General features: G+C 39.2%; 1 protein-coding gene across 1 annotated transcript; it reads right to left on the bottom strand.

The window, feature by feature from the left end:
• Positions 1–393: 393 nt before the first annotated feature.
• On the bottom strand, positions 394–22978 carry LOC137193790 (unconventional myosin-VIIb-like). The gene is made up of 50 exons (XM_067605160.1): positions 22691–22978; positions 22331–22368; positions 21964–22065; positions 21703–21855; positions 20626–20694; positions 20407–20522; positions 20190–20317; positions 19828–19970; positions 19379–19492; positions 19015–19168; positions 18117–18193; positions 17842–17961; positions 17408–17550; positions 17111–17321; positions 16884–17019; positions 16639–16802; positions 16198–16338; positions 15558–15716; positions 15237–15329; positions 14805–14899; positions 14438–14522; positions 14202–14303; positions 13650–13766; positions 13377–13559; positions 12714–13223; positions 12468–12623; positions 11967–12026; positions 11736–11860; positions 11240–11366; positions 10362–10481; positions 9954–10127; positions 9583–9810; positions 8259–8426; positions 7675–7792; positions 7314–7440; positions 7047–7207; positions 6727–6908; positions 5569–5675; positions 5142–5307; positions 4711–4853; positions 4446–4601; positions 3698–3803; positions 3231–3344; positions 3030–3117; positions 2845–2951; positions 2560–2745; positions 2260–2376; positions 2090–2173; positions 1712–1831; positions 394–1572 (listed from the first exon to the last, which is right to left on the bottom strand). Exons 2-50 carry the CDS (start codon positions 22340–22342, stop codon positions 1480–1482), a joined length of 6660 nt encoding a protein of 2219 aa, XP_067461261.1. The 5' UTR covers positions 22343–22368; positions 22691–22978; the 3' UTR covers positions 394–1479.
• Between the last annotated feature and the right edge of the window lie 1658 nt (positions 22979–24636).

Raw genomic sequence — 24636 nt, forward strand, 5'->3', positions numbered from 1 at the left:
CATGGTAACAGAGCAATAGTCTTGACAGGCAATGAGGAGGGTTGTATAAGCAGAGTACTACATTACACTACTACACACCACACGCACTTTCACATACAGAGTTTGTGATGTCATTTCAGGTATGAAATTGGAGTAGAGTTATGAGGAAAGGGGTGACGGGTGACTGATATTCAAGCAGCAGTCGGGACATTCCAGGAGCGTCAAATGTCTGGTGGAAAACTGGGAGTGTTGGCTGACATTTTGAAAACTGCCTGCAGCTTGTGTACAAGACACACAACTGTGGCCTATAACAATAATGGTTATTCAAATCATAATAAAAGTTTGGAGAAAAAAAAAATTCACTGCTAAGGAAGTAGTAGTTGTACAATTACACAAGGTACATTTCACAACTGCTTGAACACACAGTTTTATTTTTTTTGTAAGAATAAATCACAAATCAACACTCCACTCCAACACATCAAGCTTTAGAGATGTAACACTTTCAACAAAAAAAAGTAGACAATGCTTTCTGTTACACTCTTTTAAACTTTATGTTGCAGTAGTTAGAAAATGATTTTGTCATTTCCAAGAAGCACTAAAGTCTGCAGTTCTGGATTTTAAATAAATATATATCCCAACCCCAAAAAATTTGGGATAAAAATTGGGAAATTGAACCTCACCCTTGCAGGAATGCACCATACCAAAACATATGTATGATATATACAGTAGTTAATTAAATGTTACCTGTAGATTTTCCCATGGCTCAAAGAATATGTAATCCTTAATGTTTTACTATTTTCATATCCACTATCAACACACCTTTAAAAGTCCTTTGCACAGCAGACAGTTTGACTTGTCATAGCGGGCAAAGCACAGGTGTAACTAATCACATTAATTACATCTCCATTCCATTTTGGTGTCCCAGTAAGCCAGCAAGCTTGCACCAGTGCCTGGAACTGGCACAGCTAAATGGAATACAGTCATGTTTTATGTTATAAATCAGGGGATCAATTTAGATTTTTTTTACAAGATGAAAACTATGAGACTTGAAATGTGTAATAAAAATCAGTTATAGTAAAATCAGTATATTAAAATATATAACAAAATTAAGGCAAAAACAAGGGCTTAATGTAGCTTAATGACACAATAATTAGGCAATAGTAAAATGTGTCAGCTCCTGTGAATAATAAATCACTGTTAAATATCTCAAGATAAATGACTCGGATGGACATGTTTAAGTTTAATGTCATTGTGATTAAGACGATGAAACATGACAATATGCAACCTTCTTGTTACGGTTAGATAAAGGAAAAAATAACTCCCAGGAATTAATGAATTATAATAATGCAAAATAAGAAAATGGAAAGAATAAAGAGAACGTAGTGAACAGAGTTAGGGTTAGTGTTATGGATACATTTGCACACAGCTATGTTGATGTAAAGACATTGATCATGAGATATTAATTACAGCAGTTCAGCCTATCCTTTTTCCCTTGAAGCTTCAGGAGAACATGTGGTTTCTTGGTCGAAAGGTCGTCCTCTGTCTCTCATACATGCTGACGTACGATCTAAGAAGGTCCTCCATTGTGAAAGCCTGAACAATGACAGATGTTTTTGTCAGAAAATGTTTCATTTCACAATCATCACTTCAAGCGGGTTAATAAACATGTATGAAAAGATATTGCCTTCTTCTGTAAATGCAATAAAACTGTATTTAAATTCCAGCCACTAACCTGTGAGGTTTCACAGACGAAGGTGTAGCCCCTAATTAAGGTGCCGATGGTCATCTCGAAGAAGTTGCCTTCGCTGCAGTAGTCTGTGATGCGGCTGAACGGGTGCATGACCAGCACCTCCTACAGGTTCACATAGGATTAAGATATGTTCAAATGTAATCGTTTGTTAGTGATAAAGAACAAAAAGAGTTTAATAGAATTTGTTAAAAATATAAATTTGGACAGGATAGCCTAATAATATAATAACCAGAGTTGAAATGGCACAGACTTGATTAGTAAAACTCTATGACTGCGTGAGAAGACTGTATGTATATTGACACTAATAAGAAAAAGAAAACATATTAATATCTATAATATGAGTCAAATTATTGTACATACCTTTGTCTTTGGGTCTGTTAAGCTGACACCTTGCTTGCTGATGATAATCAAAACTATCGTTGGGTAGCTAGATTCACACGTTTGCTGCAAAGTCAAATGGAAATACAAATGATCATTTTCCTTTAATTGTTTACTGCTGACTTTGCTTTCACTTCACCCCGATAACTTACTTTAACTTCAAAGAAGGAGCAGCCGAAGGTTGGCCAGCTTGAGATGGCTTGCAGGAAGGCGACTTTGGCCTCCTGCACCGTCATGCCACTCTGCTTGTTGTAGGAGGAGATGATGTTCTGCGAGTAGAAGAAAATCAAATAAAAGAAATATCTAAGTCGACAGTGATCATGTGAAAGCTAGGTTTGTCCTGATCCCCGCTCCCAAACATCCTTTTTTATCTTTATAGATGAGAGAAATGTAATTAATTTCTGTCTGTGCTTCTCTTCTTTCATTGTTGGCTCCTTTTACTCTTCCTTTACCTTCTTCCACTCTTCAGAGGACATGATTTTTATCTGGTCAGCAGGAACAAGATCCCTCAGCATCTTGGGGATCATGACAAACTGTGTCCTGTCCGAATCCACTTCAGCTCTGAAGAGCAGCCCACCCAGGGTGATCATGTCCTCTTTGGTGCAATTGTGGTATCCCCGCAGGTACCTAGGCAGCTCCTATATGGAAGCAAAACAGAGGACCTGTATCATGACGATTCAGCATGTTGAAAGTGAGTAAAAACCACCAGCAGAATAAAGCGTTTGTTTATCAGATACCTGTGGGAAATGGAAGGTCAGGTCTGCAACCAGGTCTTTCCCCGGGCTCACATTGAACCAGAGCTTCCTCTTCATGATCACCAGGTAGTTCATGTTGGCTGCGTTGACTGGGAAGCAAAATTTCAATCATAAATATGGAGAAGCAGCGGAATATAAAAACTGTAAGTGTCAGTATGATACATTACCATCTTTCACTTTTTTTGCTTTCTTTGGAGTGTCGGAAGTCTGCCTTAAACTGTCGAAGAAATATTTCTCATCCTCCAAACTCTGGACCTGAGGGTTACAAACAAAAAATATTTAAAAAGTAATTGTCATTATCATGTCCTTGGATATTCCAGTAATTACAGACTAATGTGACAGACTGTGTGAATATCACCTAACCCCACCTTGTTTGGCGTTTTCAGGTAGAGGCCGTATCCATCGGCTGAGCTCAGTCTGAGCTCGGAGGCAATAGTGCAGCACAGATCTTTAATTGTGGTTGTCGATGTCACCTCGTATATCTGCACAACAGCAAGTACAGTAAGTACAGACACTCAAGAAGATATCCAAAAGTACTGTATAATATATCAAACTTAATGTAGAAGTTATTTTGGAACTTCATGTTAAAAAATATTGGGGAAAATATGCTTGAGTGTCTTTCTTCTTCTTATATACTGTATGAAGGATAGATACCAATAACAATAGAATAACCCATAACACACAGATCTAGAGGTGAATTACAGAAAAAAATATTTTCAAGAAGCAATGCTAGTGAGTATCTTTGTCAGAATTGACTGAGTTAAACCAGTGCTGAGAGTGTGAACACTAACGGAGGCCTCGTCTCAGAGTTTAGAGGGAAAGTGTTGTGTCTTACATCATTCGAGTCATTTGGGAGGTGGATTTTATGGAAGATCTGAGTGCTGTTCTGTTGGATGGCATCCACTTCTGCCTGATGGGGAGGAAGCTTCCTGGGCTCCTTACTGAAGGTGCAAAGCACTCAAATCAATTTATTGCTGACATACACACACAGACATACAGTAGTATTAAGCCAGACTCATGTTTTTAAGTAGTATTATTAACAAGTTATATGGTGTATACTGAGACACACACTGTTACAAAACAACAATGTAAACACTAACACATATACATTTCATTGCAAATTACTGTCAGTTCAATAGCATCATTATTACCTAAATATAGACAACTAGTTTTCAAGTTGGGTATTGTACCTACATATAGTAAAGATGTAGTGTTGCAACTACCAAATATTTTCATTATCGATTAATCTGTCGATTATTTCCTTGATTAATTGTTGTCTATAAAATGTCAGAAAAATGTCAAATGTCTTGTCTTGTTATTTAGTTTACTGTCATAGAAGACTAAAGAAAATGATCAAAATACTTAGCAATTCATTTAAATGAATTGGCAACTAATTGATAAATCGACTACTCGTTGCAGCTCTATAAGGATGTAAAATATATATAAGATAAAAATACCTTTTGCATTTTTTTGTCAGTATTTTGATAAATAGTCATGAGTTTACAAAGTTCTTACAACTGCCAGTGACCAGCCCTACTGTTATCTTGTTACATGTGATTTGTTATTTCTATCTCCAGCCTCACCTGACCATATCCTGCAGCCTTTGCAGACAGCCAGCAGACAGCGTGTCTCTGGGCCGTGACTGCAGGAAACGCTTAGCGTGTATCATCAAATTCGGACTGGGCGGGAACAAGCCTGAACACAGCCACAGCAGCTGCCACCCGCGCTCCATGCTCAACCTGAGAGTGAGTGAGAGCAAGAGGAAGGGGGCTTTAGAGATGTTGGCACTTGAATAGTTTAAAACAGAAAACTACACACAAGCCCACAAACACTACGTGAGGGAGATACCTGTTACTGTTGCTGCTCATCTGTCTCATAATCTGGCAATAGATCTCATCCTGCAGAACTTCATGTAAGGTGGCTGGACCGAAGATCTGGTCAGTCAGCTCTATAGGACTGCGAACATTTTTGATGGGGTAATCGCCCATGTACTTCATGATAGGTAGCAACCAAAGGTTAAGGACTCACACAGATGGTATTAAAACTAGCTTGTGGTCACACAGGGTACCTTTATGTGTTTCAGACAGAAAGACTCTTTTTTGTATAATTACAGATTACGGACATTGTGTGGAATAAGCAATATTGTGAGTTTTAAATAACGCTGTTTTCTGATATTTTCACTTAAAGCGCTTTTCTCTAAATTCATCTACATGTTGCACTAGTGAAATTGGAAAAAATCCCTTCAAATGTGTCCTCATTTGCAACAGGGAAGCAAAGGCTTTAAGGATATCAGTGAAGGCGTTGCAGGCCATGGAGCTAAGGTCAGAGTTGCGTAACAGGCTCCTCATCAGCGGCTGTTTGATAGGTTCTCTGGAACAAGCCCACAGCTTCTCCCTGCCGATCCCTTTGGATGCACCGAGCTTACCCACTTCTTTACCTGGAGGCCTGAGACAGGGAGGAAACACAGTGTGAGCAGATCTGTGAAATAGTCCTGCTTGCTTCTTGAGTTTTGTTTCTGCTTTTTGCAATATTTAAAACAAGCTAGTATTCATATAATTAAAAATGTGTGTGAATGTAGATTGCACAGCATGTTAAAGAGTGTTGGGTAATGTCATTTAAACATACTCAGCATCGCACTACCAACCAAATCTAGACTCAAACCTATTGTAAGATGAATATTCAATATTAAAGAACACAGATATTTACCTGAAGTTCTCAAGTGCAAACTCTTTTAAAGAGACTGGAGCCACTGTTTCGTCTCTCTGTGGGGCGTTATGTGCGGCAGGTTTCTTTTGACCCACACTGAGCAGATCCTGATTGGGTAGAAGCAGTTTATCAGTTACACCACAAGAGGGAGCCATCATTCTCATTCTGTCTCTCTTTGGACGCAGCCAAGATATTTATGCATGCTATGATTCTTTCCCACATGTCTTATTGCATTACATGTTGGGGGCAGGCTGGAGAAACAGCCATAAAACCTTTAGTCCTTATACAAACAAACTCTAAAAACTCTGGACAAAAAGCCAATGCATTTCCATCACTGTAGGGCACTGGAGACATACAATTTACTGATCTTTGACAATTTTAGATTATTCTCAAATTTGTGCCTAGTTTATAAAATTTTAAATGGTTTGGCCCCTCCTCCACTATGTGACTTTGTGTACACTCGCTCAGTAAGTTCTATTAGATCCTCCAGAATATCCTCAAAACAAGATTGTACTGAACCATTTCGTCACACTGCATTTGGGCAGTCAGCATTCTCTGTGTGAAAGCTACTACTCAGTGGAATGCCCTACCTGATGATATGAAGAACTGTATCAATACATTCAAGGCCAAATTAAAAAATCAACTGAAGACGAATCAGCTGTGTGACCACTGAGCCTAGTTTACATTTTTAATTTTTAATTGACATTGTGGGTGTATGTGATGTGCTGTTGTGTATAGCTTTGTATTTTGTATGGTGTGTTCTTTGTGGGTTTTTTTTTTTGCTTTGTACTGTTTGTTGTTGTGCTGTTGTATGTTTTGATTGTAATGGACTACAGATGCAAATTAGCTTCAAGCTAACTCTGGTGCAGTGCATCATTTATGCTTAATACTGCACACTGTCCTGTTCAATAAATCAATGATAAATCAATGCAGCTTAGAGCTGAAACCTCACTATACAATATTTCTTTTAGCTGCTCATGTACTCATTTGCAGTATATACTGAAAATTCCACTTTATTCTAATGCCTCTCTGATATACTGATTATTTAATTCATTTTGCAGCTGTTATACACACAATCTTACTACATCCTGTCTCCCACATCTTTTGTCATACATTTTACCTTCTTGAGTAAAGTGTGACATGTAAAGGTAACCATACCAGCGTTTCGTCATTGGGCCTGGTGAGAGTTGGCAGAAACTGCACTGTGTCCTTATAGACAGCACCGCTGCCACTGGTCCGCTGGTTAGTTACTTTGAGCCAGCTCTCATCAGGGGAACATTCCTCATCTTTCTCTACCAGCAACAGGTCCCCTCGCTTACAAACCACGAACATGGGGTCATCTTTAGGAGGAGTGACAGAGACATGTGTGTTTTTTGGTATATGTAGTTATTTTCCTGTTTGCGCATATATAATTATATGCACTACATTGATTTTGTGTGAATCTGTTGTACTGCACTGTAGGTGCTGTAGACTCCTACCTGGTTTATTGGTGTCCTGCTGCACCAGCGCAAACACTGAGCGCTCTCTCAGCCCATCAAGGTTTTTCTCTATAAGTGCAGCCATATGAACAGCTTCATCACACTTCAGGACAAAATCTCCTCGGACTGTGGCCAAACTCACAGAATGGGCAGTGGAGTCACTAGATGGGTTATAAAAGTCAGAGTTTTATTTGTATGATAATTTTCGAAACAATTACAAAGAGATTTGCAAAAGAATACATTAAAAGATTAAGAAGTTATCCATACCTCACGCTGTGGACTTCCTTTACCTCTACGTAAGGAAGCTCAAGGAGTCTCCTGTCTCTTCCTTCCATGAAGAAGATGCCAGTCGTGTTTACAGCCGCAACAAACCTGTTTTTGGGCAAAGGAGGTCCTGTGGAGAAATATGGGAATACAAATGTTTCAAAAGTAGGGTTGTACATGGTTTCTAGTATTTTTTTTTTCTTTGAATATCATTTGGCACTGCATACATATTTTATTAACTGCATTTCCAGTGTTGGAAAAAACATAACAACCATAAATCCAAAGCATTTTAAGACCCTGGGTATTGAGGAAAACGTATATTGCCTTGTAAAATACTGTAGAAATATGCTGTGTGCTGACTGACCTGATAGCATTGTAACCTCATAAAACCTGGAGAAGTCGAGGGGCCATTTCTCTCTGGTGATGTCGACTATTTCTCCTTTTACACTCTCTTTGCTCGTTGTCCCATTGATGTAAGGACCCTGGATGATCAGCAAGCAAGAATTATCCTGATGTGACTCACCTCAGTGTTTTTACATGTGCTCATATGACACAGAAATAAAACTCAGCATAAATAAATAAATATACACAATCAAATACACTGGAATTTAACAAATTTGTAAGAGACTATATCATTTTGCATACTGTACATCAGTTTTTTTCAATCCCGGTCCTGGGGCACCTCTGCCCTACATGTTTTAGATGTTTCCCTCTTCTAACACACCTGATTCAATTGATCAGCTCATCATCAAGCTCTACAGAAGCCGGATAACGACCCATTCATCGGGTGTGTTGGAGCAGGGAAACATCTAAAACATGCAGGGAAGGCGTGCCCCAGGACCAAGATTGAAAGGCATACATAGGCAGACAAAAGATATCAGTCTCCAGCCATGCTCATAAAAGACATTAGCTCCTTTTGTCCCTTTGTTTGACAGTATGGCACTATACCTGTAAGTGCGCTGAGCTGATGAGTTGGATCCATTTTCCCATAGATTTTTTCTCAATTAGTGGCGTGGCGATGCACTCCTCAACCACCTTCTGGACGTTCTCTTTGTTGTATGCAGAGCCAAACTTGATGTAATAGTGCTTTGCTGCCAGCTGGACATAGTCATCCTCCTGAGAAGATGCAATACATTTTTATTGGATACATAAATTGGTTTTTGTTGTTTTTGGATACACTGATATGATCTAACATGCTGCATGAGGAACATTGATGTCTACAACAAGGAAGTAGGTGCTCTCAACTCTGGTCTCCTTAAGGTTCTAAGTAGAGCTGGTATGTATTGTTGCTGTCTAATAATAGTTTAACCTAAGAAACAGTGTGTATGTAACATATAAAGGTTGTAACAAGTCCAGAACAAGACTGAGACCCTTTTCACTATGTTTTGAGCTAAGCACAAAGACAATATACTCTAGGCTTGGTTTTGTCTTTAAACCTGCATGAAGTGATTTCTTTGGCCACTTGAGGGCAGTGGAAACAAGCTGTACACACAACACTCACATATCACCATATTAGCAAACAGTTGCTTATTTATCTTCGTCCAGTGGATAGGGAGCAACATTAGCATTCATTTGGAGTCATGTAAGTTCAATATTCAAAGTTGCTAAATGCTCCACTATGTTCACTACCCAGTCACTAACTGTGTCTGTCTTCCGTTTGGTGCCGGTCAGGTCGTGTATAATCGGCTTTTAAAGCTTTTTCATCGAAAACAGCTGCAGCTGGAAATTACGTTGTTTAGAGTAGTGAGACTGAACCAAAACAGTTCTGTTGTGGGCTGTAAAACCAAAACAATGAGCTGAAAGATGCTAAAATGCTCTGCAGAGCTGAGGGGAACTGCAGTCGGGTGATAATTCACGGTGGGTATGTCAATAGAAGCAACACCTTTCACATTACACATAGTCATTTGTTCTATTGTTAATATAAAAATATTGACTATAGGTTTCGAAATGCTGGCAAAACTCATTATTGGCCTTAATCAGGAAGCTAACAGGCAGAATTGGACACATATAATTTTTGTTCTTAGTGTGTCATCAGTCCAAGGTGCATGTACCTTGTGCCTGTGTAAATGGCAATAAAGTCTCTTGAGTTATGATAGGCCTTTTAAAGTGCTGCCACTTCATCATATAAAAAGTTGATAAAACAGTAAGAAACACCAGTTTTTGAAGGGAAATTCCATCTGAACACTAGACCAATGTTTTCTATGAAATTAAGTTATGATGAGTATGTGGTGAACTTATAAGTAAACCATACTGTTTCATTACAGAGCCTCACCTTTTCACTGGTGTACTCTCCCAACTTGATGCCCTTGATGACCTGCCTGTAGATTAGATCTGTGCTGATTGGGTCCACTGAGCAGTCATGCCAGGGTGTGAACATTTCCTTGCGGATGGAGAGCTTCCATGGGGTGTTCTTCTCATCCTTGCCCTGTCTCCTCATCTCCTGCTCGCACTGAGACACCGCATCCAACACATGCTTCCCACAGCTGCCCAGAGACCACATCTGGAGTCGAAGCAGTGATTAAACAACATTCAACATTATTATGACAACATTATTCGGAAGGAAGGGTGATATAAGCTAATATTATACTTAAACTTGTAACATTTGGAAAGTCAATCTACGTTATCAATGGAAGATAAACCGACCTTATCGAAGAGGCTGATGTAGAGGGAGAATCCATATGTATCTTGAAGATTAATCTTGTCAGCCACAGCTTGGCAGACTTCAGCAGAGGTGGAGGCAGAGTCCAGGGGCAGACTAATAGTCTGGTCATCCATCAGAGTCATAGACACGTCTATGGGCTCCTTTGTCTTGGCAGCCTGTCAGTGGGGAAGCGAGAGATAAGACAATTAAAATCAGGAAAGCACTCAAATCATTTTCATAGCTGAATGATGTGAGATGTTCCTCATTTGTCACAACAGTTGCAAAACAGATTTGTAATGATCACAGAACCTATATAATAAACCTGGACAAGAACTGACTATCAATGCCAAGCAGAGAAGTTACAGATGTAAAATATCACAGTAAAAAACAACACAAAAATGGAATTTTACCTGCATCTCAATCCAACAGGGCAGCTCATTTCTCTCTCCATTAGCTATGATACGACGCAGGCGTTCAGTGCAATATTCTCCATAGCCACTAGGGCCTCTGCGGACGAAGGCCTCCAAATACTGTGGAGCAGAGTAGAATTATCTATTTATATATTTCAAGATACCAAAATGAACAGAGAACATGACAGCAGAGTTTTCTCTGAGTGCCTTCATGCAGCCATCTATAACTGGCACAAACTGAAGTGGCATACATCTGGGGATTTTGAGCGGAAAATAAAACATTTTTTTTCCTCCTTAAAAAAAATTGAATATAATAAAGTTTAACATTTCAAGTAAGGGACATATTTCCTCTTTATATACAGAATTTCGTATATATATTTTTAAAAAATAAAAATACTCAAAAGTATAACAGAGTAAAGTATATTTTTAAGTAGATGCAAAACATTTGGGTGTTGTATAAATTGTACATAAATTTCAGTTTACAGAAGACGATAAGTATGTACAGTGTAAAGGTTTCCATCTTTCCCAGGTTTCGCTTTTTTTTCAGCTTGTATTCTGTAATCTGAGGTTGGTTTCAATTGGACTCTTATCCAACGTTTATGTACATTTTATGAGGGTTTATCCAGTGTTTTTGATCTTATCTTATTTTTCTACCATGATTATATCAATACATGGCCACCATGAAGTACTAGCAGAAGTAACTGTGTTTATCATCCCTTAATGATACTTCTGATAAAACCCTTGACAGTGACAGAGACAGTCTGAAGAGTTACCAGCAGATGGCTACCCCTGAAAAAAGACGTCTTCAACATGCAACAAACAGGAACTAGTTTTTTGATTACATGATTCTTGTACTAAATAACTTGCCACCAACCAACCTTCATCAAGAAGTCTGTTGGGGGGAAGATCCCAAGACAGAGGGAGAGAAGGGTCCAGCCTAGCATGACGCTTTTTCTGCTCTTATTATTCACCAGCTGCTTGCAGATCTGACAGTAAATCTCATCCCTACACAGACAGAGAAAGGCAAAAACAGTAAGAGACAATGTTAACAAGACAGATACAGTATTAGAAGAACCAAACACTTAGATTGAGAGGAGTTTAGATATGAATGAAGGACTTTAAAAAAGAAGAAGACAAACACTGATATAATATTTTATTTGATCATTATTTTAAGGCTGCCATCAAAATAACAGCATTATTTTATGTGTATATGTGCAATTTAAACTTTCACCAGTGTTTTTCTAGTTCAAGTAAGTCTAAGCTAAAACACATATTTCTCTAAAACAAATGCATGCTTGATACAATGTTTCTCCACTGTATGTGGACATTATATCTTTGTATTCATTATAATGTGAAAAGCTATCTCATTTTCACCTTATCCCTCGTCTTGATAGAGCATATCCAACGATAATGTGCAGTTTTTCCAGGGCTGAAAGTGGCCGGTCCAGTGTCGGACCCTCTCCGATCAAAACGTCCTGGTCCTCTGTTAGGTCCTCTGGCTGGTTGAGATGAAAACATTAAAGACACTTAGCAAACAAGACACATAATGAATCAACATACAAATCATGAGCTCATGAGGAACATCAAAGCAACATTTTGTCTTACCTCCTCAGGAATAGTAGAAGCTCTTCTGTTTCCGTCCTTCTTCTTCTTCCTCAGTATTTTCTATTGAGAGAATACATTATAATAAGATGTAAGACTAATGACTGATGTTTGACATTCAAGTTGATCTTCCATATTATACAGTAGCAGAAAATAAAAAGAAGATGTACAAATGATTATAATGCTAATTAAAATCATTATAACGCTTTTACAGTACTCTGAATGGTTTCTACCTAAGTATGAATAAACATGTTTGATTATCATTATTTCCTGTGAGGAGGTTTTGTGTCCTATGGTTCAGATGTTGTTCCAGAGGCTTTTCCACTTTGTCTGTATTAAAATTCTGTAGGATAAACTTATTATTTTGATGCTTTTATGTGAATATAGTGGAAAAATATGTATTTAAGCCTTTTCTGAGGGTTAAATACAACCAGTCATGAACTATGAGTGGCAGAAAATGTGCCGTCATTCTTACTCACATATTGTATAATGTAATAGTGTTACCTGGTCGAGTCCCACCAGGTTGCTCAGCCTCCTGCCGTACCTATGAGGCACCTGGCGGGAGATGGTGCTGGATGCTTGAGATACTGAGTCCACAGATTTTGGTTCTGGTATGTCCTCCATGAAGCGCAGTATAATCCACCAGATGGTTAGACACGCCTGGATGAGAATGAGAGGAGAAACTGCTCATGAGCTTTGGCAAAACACAGAAATCCTCAGGGGCGACAGTATGAACGTCCTCCCACTCACCAGTGCGTCCCCCTCATCGTCATGGGGCAGAAGAGACAGCTTGAGTCTCTGGTTGATGTGCGTGTGGCTAGTGTTGCTCTGGAAGTGAAAGATACTGAACCTATAGAACGAACACTCGTCACTGCCGTCATCAAACTCATCATCATCCTCGTCCAGTGATGGGGTTGGGGTTGTTGCGGTTGAGGTCAGGGCTGAGTCTGAGCCTAGGGCTTGGGCTGGGCCTGGGGCTGGGCCTGGGGGTGGGGCTGGAGCCCGGGCCCTGGCCCGGGCCGGAGTCAGGGCTGAGGCTGGGCCTGGGGCTGGGGCTGGAGCCCGGGCCCTGGCCAGAGCCAGGGCTAGGGCTGGGGCTGGGTCTGGGTCTGGGGATGGAGACAGGGACGGGGATGGGGGCGGGGACGGGGACGGGGACGGGGGTGGGGATGGGGACGGGGCTAGGAGGTTGATTTCTGACTCCGGCTCTGAGGTCTCGCCAGAGATTTCCTCCATCGACTCTGGCATGTTCTGCCCCATCTTGACAGTCAAAATAAATTTTTATTAAGATTTCCAGCTGGTAAATTAATTGTATATGATAAAATGCAAGAGATTTATTGATGTCATTTTGGTAGATTACAAAACGAAAAGTCTAAAGTTAAATGTCACCAAATGACAGATTTATTCACTTACCTCAGATTCATCTGATTCTGAGGCTTTTTTTTGTTCCACCATTTCCACAGCAGTTATAGACCGGAGACCAAACGCGTTATCCCCCATGTCCTGTTCACTGATTGACTCAGACTCCTTGATAGCTTGCTCTGACTGGGCAATAACATCTTCCAGTTGCTGCTTAAGGTCCAGGGCCATTTGCTCCTTTGAGTTTAAGGAAAGAGGATGAAACAATGTTTATATTCATTATGCAACTCTGTGTAAGTTTCCAGTTTCAAGACTTTCAGCACTCACATCGCTCTTTATCCTGTCAGTTAATCTTCTGGCCAGGAATCCTCTGGTGTAAGCCTGCAGCAGTATGACTGCCTCTCTCTTTTGCTTCCAGTCCTTCCTCGCCTTGTAGCCTCTTACCTATAGTTAATCAACACTTATTATATTTACTTAACAAAAAGTTGATTTTATGGTTTTCACTTATCTGTAATGACATGCAGAAAAAAATGTAATTTAAAATACATTTAAAATATAAAAATACTAATAAAATAAATTTGCATTTCAGACAAGAAAATTGTGTTAAATTATTGTAATAAATTTAAAAAGCATTTGAAACACAAAACACAAAATGTGAAATTTTAAAGTAACAAATGCATGTTTTGATTTCTTAAAACATCTGCATTCAAAAATCACTTCAATAAATGTAAAGTAAATTTAAAAAATACTGATATATTCTAATATATCAAAGTATATAAATACACAATTGTTACATATTGCATTATACATTTACTGCACTTCATAGATAGGACTTTGTATGCCATATTATATGTTAAACCACAATATCTAAGTACATGCCTGGGTCTGTATGGTGAGAGCTGCTGCTCGCTGTCTTAGGTACTGTAACCGGAGCCTCCGACTACGGATCTTAGACACCAGCCGTTCAAAGCCACCACGGATCTAGTTGGAGTGTGAGTGGAAACAAAGGACAAGGTCATTGGACCTGAGATGAGTCTTCTTTGTGCAACATGTGTCAAGGTGAGAGCATTATATCAGCTTCAAGCTCTACACAAAACCATTCTTGAGCATCAGACCTTTCTTTGCACTTTCTCCTCCCTGTAAGCTCTCCAGCGCTTCTGCAACACCACAGCTGCCCTCCGCTTCTGCACAAAAGACTTTCTACAAAAAGAAGAAAAGCAAGAAAAAATAAACATAGTCCCTCAGCCACTTGGTAAACACCAACCTATTTATGTCTTTTTCTAACATCCTACATGATCTCACAGCACCTATGCCAATAAAATAACACTATCTTATCTGTAGCTACAGTATAGGAACACATATACCTGTTATTACAGGTTGAGTTAATGTAAACAAAGATGATGTATCATACACATGACCCCTCACTTAATTCTGAGTTTGTAATCTCTGTGTGATATCCCTTTCACTCTTCTGTAGCTGTACCTGTCTTTGTATCCCATCATGACCCTCTGGATCACAAGAGCTACCCTGCTGAGTTCTTGTTCCCTCAGTCGTTCCAGGAGAGCATCATGGGCATCCTGAAATAGAGTGAAAAAGACACATTTTCTGTCTCTTGATTTGTCCAGGAAGTCATTTCAATCAGATGCCATAATGTTTCAAGATTAAATCACCTTAAGTCTCATAAAAAGGAACCAAATGCATAAAAAACAGCAGCATAATAACTGAACAGCACATAAATCCTTCAGAATGATGTTGATCTAGTGTATAATACTGATACTATTTCACCAGTGCTACTGTAATTATTACTGGTTAATGTTAACCTGCAGTGATGGTCTTCTGTGTCATTACATCTTGTGTCAAAACAATTGAGAAAAGCTGTGGTACAACATGGTTTGAATTATGAGTTTTCTGCACCTTCAGGAAAATCTTGGTCTTGCCTATTTTCCACTTGTCCTCTCCTTCAATCACTAAATTGCAGATGGCTTCACAACACGCAACAGTTTTCGCCTGGAGAAACAATAGAGCATTTTTTTGGTAAGTGCTGAAATAAAAGCAAAAAAAAACTGACAGCCCAAATTCCTCCACGGGAAAGACAAAAAGAAATAATCCACCCATCTGTCCATCATAGCAACATCCTCTTGAGTGACATTTACATTTTAGGTTTTACAAATATGACAAATGATTTTATGAAATTAACAGTGAAGATGTAAAGTATCATCATCAACAGTAACTAACAGTTTTGGGGTCACAGACAGTCGTCCTCAGGAGCACCCTGTAGCGCATCAAGAATTCCTCAAAGGTGTGGCGAATGGGATATCCCAGATTCCGGATACGGATGGTGTCCATCATGCCAGAGTATTTCAGCTGACGCATACACAGCTCTCTGTCAAACACCTACAGCAGAGCAGATGGAAATTGTGAGGGAAGATAAACTACACAGATTAAAATGGTAACCAAAGCTTTCCGTGTGTGTGTGTTAGCAGGTCAAATTTTCCAGGAAATTTGCTTAATTGCTTTATGGCACAAAACAGGAAGAGGTCATTGTTTATTCAGAGCCAGGGCAGATGGTAGAAGGGCATAAATGCAGACTTTTTATCACACATCGGTTGATGAAATCTTTAAAAAAGAAACAAATGCCTCATTATTGGAAAAAAAACAAGCATGCTTCATTATGTTAGGAAACTACAGGGTTTACGGGAAATGTCATAATTTTGAGAAAAACAAGCACAACTGGCGCGTTTGCATGGAGTTTATCTTCACCTCAACCCTTATCTCATCTGTTTAAAGTAAGTATATGCTTAAACGTGCTACACAAAGAAAACAATGTGTCTGTGCTGCAGTGATTGTGGATTCCTGTTGCACTTGTGTTATTCACCTCACTCCGCTTGTCATTGTTGGGTTTGAAGCAGCGGATAAAGTAGGGCTGGCTGAAGGACAGAGTCTTCATGAGGGAGTCCAGAGACTGACGGAACTGACCGCTCAGCGTCGGCACTTGTTTCCGTTTTTCAGTCTGGGCCTGCATAGATGACAGAGAGAAGACTAAATTCATGATGCCAAGTCAGCAGCACAGTGGCGACTCTGACACCAGTGTCATTATCAATACACTTGTACTGTATCTCAATATGCAGCGCAAATAAATGTCCATCAAAGCAAGTTGCAAACTTAAAATCTTATTTTCTGGAAAAAAGTGAAATATTTGCTGTCTTGGAAACAAGTAAAGAAATAAAATATGTATGAATATGAAACTAAATTACATGTTAAAGGTGTATTTATTGCAGTGTGCAGCTTGATTAGAGATCGGGTTATACTTTCATACCCGTAGAGAGCTCTTGGGTGTAATGACGATCTTCTTGTTAGTCAACTTCACTCCATTTGTTGAAAACTCAGACTCAAATATCTGACGAAGCAACTTATTGGTGGACATTTCAACCATCTTGATTAGGTCAGAACTGACAGCGTCTTTGTTCTTCTCCAGGAACCCTTCACAGAAAGAATAAAACCACTGAGCACCTCACAGCAAAACATTTAATCTTTAGTTGTTACTGCAATTTGTTTGCGTACCTGTGGAGTCGTAGTGAACCACGCCTGCAAAGTGGTGAATCCCAAAGTCTGTTTCATGTTCACTCTTTGAGGCGATGTAGGTCTTGTTTCCGCTGTGTTGCTGATTCATCTTGCTCAGCAAAGTGGAGTCCGTGCCCTTTCATGCACCAAAACGATAATTTGAGTTAAAAACAAGCCACAATGACAGTAAACGCATCAAGTAAGAATGTCCCACAGTAGATCACCACCTTTGGGAATTGGCTCTCCTCATCAATCAGAGCCAGCAGGTTACAGGGTTTCCCCGCCAGAAGGTCCAGGACATTCTGGTTGTCATTAAATTTGAGGTTATTCCACAAGATGTCCTCTTTCAGATATTCCTCCTGCTCCAGCTTGAAGATGTGGCCCACGAAGAACTGCTGCAGCTTCTCGTTGGCAAAGTTTATGCACAGCTGCTCAAAACTGTAAAATGAGGGGGTGACGCTTGTTCAGTTGTGGGAGTGGTGATATACTTACATCATGAAGGATGTACACAGAAATCTCCTGACCTGTTTGTTTGGAAGTTCTCAAAGCCAAATATGTCGAGCAGACCGATGGACAGGAAGGTGGATTTGGGGTTCTTGTTCAGCTTCTTATAGGTGACGTGGTTGATTTTTTGAACGATCCATATGAACAGCTTGTTGTAGATCGCCTGAGAGATGAGACACACATTACTGTTAAATTAGGTCTTTAGAACACAAGACACAAGAAGAAGATGTGACTGCATGATTCAAATCCCTGGACACGGGCTCCCTAATTGTATACATGTTGCCAAAAAAGTGCAGCACTTAATTTTTCTTTTTAGAAATGATTAAAGGTTGACACACAGTTGGATTTGGACGCTTACAACATTTAAAGGGTAATGTTTCTTTCATCCTGAGTCAAGATCCAATGAGGGAACACACAACATACTGATTTACCGTTACTGACTCTGTCTCATTACCTTGACGAGGGCGTCTCTACAGTCAGCTGCCTGTTCGGAGCTGAGGTGTTTGGTCACCAACTCTCTGTTGGTCATGAAGGAACGATGGGTCAAACTGTTTGCTAGAGAGGACTTCTGTACCTGCGGAAGGAGGACACACACAAAAACTTTTATCAACATCATCTCATGCTGAGGAATGACGATCTCTTCATGTCGCATGTTCAATCAATCTGCTTTTCACAACACAATTAGAGGCCTAAAGGATTTGGTCTTATGTCAGCTCTCACAGTACCCACCTCCAGTAGTGACGCTGCGATGCTGAAGTTTTCTGACTTGCTGACATCACTGGTGTCCAAGTTATTTTGTGTGTTGGCTGATGGGAACACAGGATCAGATGTAATAACAACAATAACAACTGTTCATACTGGGACAAAAAACAATCCTGTGAAACTATGTGTATGTATCTAGTGATGGAATGTAACCAAGTACATTTACTAAAGTAAAGTTTTGAGGTATTTGTACTTTACTTTAGGATTTCCATGTGACGCTATTTTATACTTTTCATAGGGACATATTGTAGTTTTTGCTGCTTTATTCAACAGTTGTAGTTACTGGTTACTTTAGAGATGAAGGTATTTTATATAAAAACTATGATCAGCTTGTAAAATACAATGCATCAAATTAGTTCCACCTCACCCAGATGCAATGAACAAAAACAATAATCCAATAATATGAAACTGTCCGAATAACATTTGTCATATTGTATTTGTGTAAATAACAAGTTAATTTATCTTTAAGCACATTTTATTGCTAATACTTACTTTTGTAACATCTTGAATGCAGGGCTTCTACTTGTAATGTAGTATTTTTACATTGTGGTACTTCTACTTTTACTTAAGTAAAGGATCTTAGTACTTCTTCCACCCACAGTTACATCAGATATATTTTATAATGTGTGCTTACCTCCTACCTGTGTGTTTATTTGCTTGAATCATATTGTAGCATACATTAGAGTATAGTTGTATTATCATGTCAAATGTATGCTGCTTCTGTTTTATCAACACTTTTTGTTGTGACACTCTTCAGGATCATAAAATTAACTAAAATGAACACGAAAGACCTAAAATTTGTATGCAAATTTAAACAAATTTATATAAACTATACTGTAGATATTCTTAGACTGCAAACACTCACCCTCGAAGCAGATGTTTCCCAGGTGTAATATGGCTGCCAGCAGCTTGAAGATTTCCTGACAATGGCTTTCTGAGAAGGTCAGGATTTTCATAGCAGAACGAATACGGTTGTAGTCTTTGGCATCGTCCCTGACTTCACACTTGATACAGTCACCCTACAACACAAGAGAAGAAAGGTTTATATCACTTACTATAGATAGACAATATGTAATGTATTTTAGCTAATGTGACAATTCTCATCTTGTTATATTTGTTGTAATGTACCTTAACACAACAGCATCTGTGTCTCTCTAATGAATTTAGTGTCTCATACATTACTATGTAACTTAGCTTTCTGAATGGGCTGCAGATAGTTAGTTTAATACCTTGGTGAGGAACTTGTATTCTTTGGCATCTTTGAGGCTCAGAGTTTTCTTCTCCTCTGCTGTAATTCCTGCCAGCATGCAGTAAAACATGTGGTAGTTTCTCTCCTCTGGGGCCTGGGGTTGTGGAGCAAGAAATGACACTATTAGCGTTACACAAAGCTAAACTCAACTCAACATTTTTGCAAGGTATTAAAATGATGACTTCTGTCAAGTGGTTGGAAATAAATACAGTTGAATTAACTAGAATGTTTCACACAGCTTCTGTATTTTTAAATCTACAGTGATTGATAGAGAGGTAACATGAATGTTTGCTTTGTCCATATTAACAGAGATGGTGTTTACTAAAGCTGTGAGATAGATAGTGGACTGTGCTTTCCTAGGTCAGCAGTGCAGCCCTGCCCTGTGGGGAGATAAGAAGGTGTAGGTGTGTTTGGTAAGAGCTGCCTCACCTGATGGCAGACACGAGACTTCTCCAGAAGGTACTGCTCCACCCGAGCACCTTCAATCACTCCGTCCTTATTGAAGAAGATCTCCAAATATTTCCCAAAGCGACTGGAATTGTCATTGCGGATTGTTTTAGCGTTTCCAAAAGCTGTATGGGACAGAACAGGAACATTTGAACACTTGTCACTGATGTTTTTTTTTTTTTTTTTTTAACTTTCAACCACTTATTCTGTGTATGTGTGTCTCAAAAGGCACTGGAATCTAACCTTTTTAACTGTGGTACAAAGTAAGACAGTTTATTCACAGCCTGTGTGTTATGTAGGCTTGTTTCTGAGTGTGAGCACATGTCCTGGGACGTTTATAGTACCTTCTAGTATTGGGTTAGACTCCAGGATCTGCTGTTCGATCCGCTGTTCAGAGAGCTCACCACTGACTGCTGCTAAGTACTGCAAGATCAGCTTGGTGCTCTCCGTCTTCCCCGCTCCTGACTCCCCACTGAGAGATAAAGAAATAAATGAATGAGTGATGGAACTATAATACCCAACATAATTTCTTTATTTTTATGGTGAGTTATTCATTATGACCTGATGATGCAGCACTGGTTCCTGAGGTTGCGCGTCATGTTAGAGTGGCAGGATTCAGCTATGGCAAAGATGTGTGGAGGGAGTTCCCCAAGCTTTCGACCATGATACAACTTCACCTGAAGGACAACAGGATAAACACATGAAACAAATCATTTTAATCTTTGATAAACAGATTCAGCTTCAAGTCTGCTGAAAGTGCTAAACTGTGAACAGACTCACCTGGTCGCCTGAATATAGGGGAAAATCCTGGTATGGGTTCACTGCCACCAACACTGAGCCTGTGTAGGTCTACAAGAATCATTAAACATTTATGACTTTCTCGTTAAAATAATTTCCACCTTATGTTATTTAATCTAACGTGGAGTTTTTTAAGGGTATTGTTTGTAAAGGGTCAGTTCACTCAAATCACAAAAAGAAAAAGAAAAAAAATCCCACTTACTATTAGTGATATCTAGCCATGCAGTTAATTTAGTTTTTATTTATCCAGGTGTTTGACAGCTCAGCCTCTGAGATTTGCACCGCCACCACAACACCATGGTGGTGAATGGAATTTTTGTTTGTGCTGCTCAAAGCGTTGAAAACTAACACATTTGACAAATTCAACAGCAACATGTTGCTCCAAAAACTATTTAAAATTGAGTGTGAAAGTTCATTCTTGACCTTTAAGCACATGCTTTTTCTCACAAAAAAAAAATAATCTTAACTCAAGGGCCACTTTCTAGCTTTTTCCAGAAATTCAGCTGGAGTTTTAGTTAAGATTTTTTTTTAGTCTAACTAATGTTCTGGTTATTTGAAATAAACCACACTGAAAACACACTGTGAGCTGTTTTCAATGGGAGCTATCTTCTACAGAAGGTAAATAAAATAAAAAGGGTTTAACAGTGAGATCTATTGACTATCCAGAAGTGCACCAATGATTCTCAAAAGACATGTTGCGGTTGAGTTTTTCAAATACTTTTTCAGTATTTCCCCACAAATTGAATTGTGGGGAAATATTGTGAATTCTGTTGTATTGGGTTGGAGGCAGAAATCTCAGGAACAGATAAATAAAACCAAAACTATCTGCATGTCTAAACACCATTTGGGGTAAGGGGGGAGAATATGTTATTTTTGAAAATGAAACAACCCTTTAAAAATGTTCCAACAACATGAGATCAGTTCCCTTTTTTTTCTATGCAAAAACACTTTACAAAGATTAAACTTAATTTGAGACATTTGAGACCGACACAAGTTAAATTAATTCACCCCAGTGGCCAATAGGACTACAATAGTTTGTATGTTACACATGTGCCTTACGTAGATTTTTCCTTGTTTGTGTCGGAGCAGCAGGTTTCGGAGGAGGCCGGCCTCTGTCATGTCTCCCAGTTTGATCATGTCATCCACCCCCTCCACTGATGTAGGGTGCATGATCTTGAGAGAGGCTTCCTGCTCCGAGGACAGACTCTGCTCCTGGGACACGTCCAAGAAGGAAATAAAACTATTGGTGTGAGAAATAAAACTACACATATTTTAGATGTTTTCAAGGCTGAACTCTTCATTCCAGAAAAGGGTGTTTACCTTTCCCTCATCGTCGACCAGAAACCGCTGACCAGATGGCGTTACTTTGACCCTGGCTCCAATGGGCACCCCGATGCCTGAGTCCACCCACACCCACTCTCCCTGTAAACAGAGAGCACAATAAAAATGTTAATATTCCTAATGACATAATTTTTTATTTTAACATCCTTCAGAAAACACAATTTACGGGATGGGATTACCTTTATCAGTTTACTGTATTTCCTTCTATAATGATTGCAGGGAATTGTGACACTACATCCGGGAACAAGTGAATGATAAAGTGCTTTCTAACAATCAATAGTTTGCTCAATAAAATCCATACTCATAATTCCACAGTCAGTACCGAGGGACTAATTTTCAGCCTTACCTTTCTCAGCATCACCAAATTTGCAGCTTTCCTCTTCCCTAAAAAAAGAAACCCACATGATGAGATACATTTTTCAAGAAGAAGACAGTTAAGAAATGGAAAAAGTGAGTGACTACATTAAATTATGTTCAGCTACACTTTGAGCTCATCAGCATCAAAAGCAACTTTTTATGTTTTTTTCTGGCTTTAAGGGTAAAGTTGAGACAGAACAGATATCTGCTCACCCTAATGAAAAACATTTAACACAGCCTACTGTTGTGTTCAGTTCCACTAGTCAAGGTTTACATAGCTAATAAATTAACACGACATGTAATGTAATGTATACACACACACAAAAAAACAAACAATTAAGACACTTACCCAACAATCCTTTTATCAATGATCTTCATTAATTCCTCACTCTGTCAGTTTACCATGGAGCTTGTCTTGAACTCCTCCTTTAATCTGTTTCAATATGAACAAGGAAGAAACACACTGACGAAGCACACTTCTCCTACCACTGACAGATTGTTTTTATGGTACTTTGACTTTGTACTGACTGAGAAAGGAGGAGTAAGACAAAGTGATCAGTCACGCAGGGGGTGCACATCAGTCTCGTCATCGAGGAGGAGTCTTCTTGGCCATGTTGGTCTATTCGATGCAACACAGTCCTATCAATCCAATCAATTCCAGTCATGTTCAGCTAAGACTTAGAGACTATTTTATATCATTGGAAGTCATTCACATATTGATGTCAAACAATAGTTTTTATGAATGACCTTGCTGTAGATTCCAGAGTCAAACAGTGTGTTGTAATGAATTTATGTGCAGCCTTTGGACCCTGGTTGTATAAATCAGGTCAGAAACTCGGCTGGGCTTCTCACAGACTGTCACTGCAATAAAGATGTGAATGTGTGATTAAACTAATCCTCTGGGAATTGAAGGGGTATGTGATCTCTCCCATGAGTGTGGCTGTTATCATTCAAACCGCACCTATTTAGTAAACTGTAGGGATTAGGTGGTAATGTCTCAGTTGGGTCTTCCTGTCAGTGGTGAAGATTATCATTAAAGTGTAACTTAAGTGTGAGTTATCTGTATCAGGTTATGTCTTGTACTTCGAACCTTCAGTGAAACGTCTGTTAATAGGCAAATATGAGTATCTGCACAACTGTAAAAAGTTTGCGTCATGAGGTGTGGGATTACTGTCAACATCGTCGGCTAGGCGCTATGGGCCACTGCTGGTTGCTCACTGGCGTCAGTGTGCTCAGCTCTGATAAGGAAATCCCCACATTATGACTTTAGCACTGGTTAAATGGAAAATAGAAACTCTTATAAACAACACATCATCACTGCAGTTGCACGCACTACTGGGTAATGATGTCCCAAAGGTGGGTCAGTTTACCACTGCTTGTTGTGTGTAGTGATGGTAAAAATTTCTTACTGTATGACTGAATATGATGCTGCTTGTCTTCATCAGCCTGGTCTTTGACTACATTTATCATGGAACCAGAGCTAGCGTCCTAAAGAGTTTTTCTTTTTTTTAATTTCAAGCAATACTACATAACTTTTGAAAGAAAAATAAATTAATTCTTCCTTTTAGATATGAAGAGCCAAAGCTATGAGCAATAAAATGCACCTTTGCTCAATTCAGCACACTCAGGGGTTTCACTGCTACAGCCTTTAGTGATATGACTAGGTGGTGACCAGCTTAATGTTTGCAAACTCATCTAAGCTTTTTCTATTATTATGTAAAGGTCTGTGACTGTCTACCCCCCACCTCTTAACATGACTAAATACATCAATGCTAGCAGCTTTGTGAAACTGGCATAGATGCTAACATATCTTGTGTTTAGCAGGTACGTTTACCATGTTCACTATCTTACATGTTAGCATGCTAATATTTTAGCATATAAACAGTAAAGTCTGATGGGAATGTCTTTAGTTTTGAGGTATTTGGTCATAAACCAAATTATTGAACAACTTTTTAACCTGATAATGGCACAGAAGGAAAAGTTAATGGATCACCAAAGTGGTTGCAATTGATCCCGACAGGGACACAAATGTCTGTATTGCAGTCTACGGTTTGACCCAAATTTCATGGCAATCCATGGTGGTGAAAGATATCACTCAAAACCACAAATGTCAACTGCTGGTGTCAGGGTCAAAGGTCAGTATGAATCATCCTCTGGGAACCATAAATATCTTTACAAAATTTCATGGCAATCATTCCAATAGTTGCTGAGATATTTCAGTCTGAACCAAAGTGGTGACAAACATTGCTATCCACAGAGCCATGTCGCTAGCATAAATGTACATGTGGCACCCTG

This window comes from Thunnus thynnus, chromosome 12 (genome assembly GCF_963924715.1).
Source record: "Thunnus thynnus chromosome 12, fThuThy2.1, whole genome shotgun sequence".
Lineage (NCBI taxonomy): Eukaryota > Metazoa > Chordata > Actinopteri > Scombriformes > Scombridae > Thunnus > Thunnus thynnus.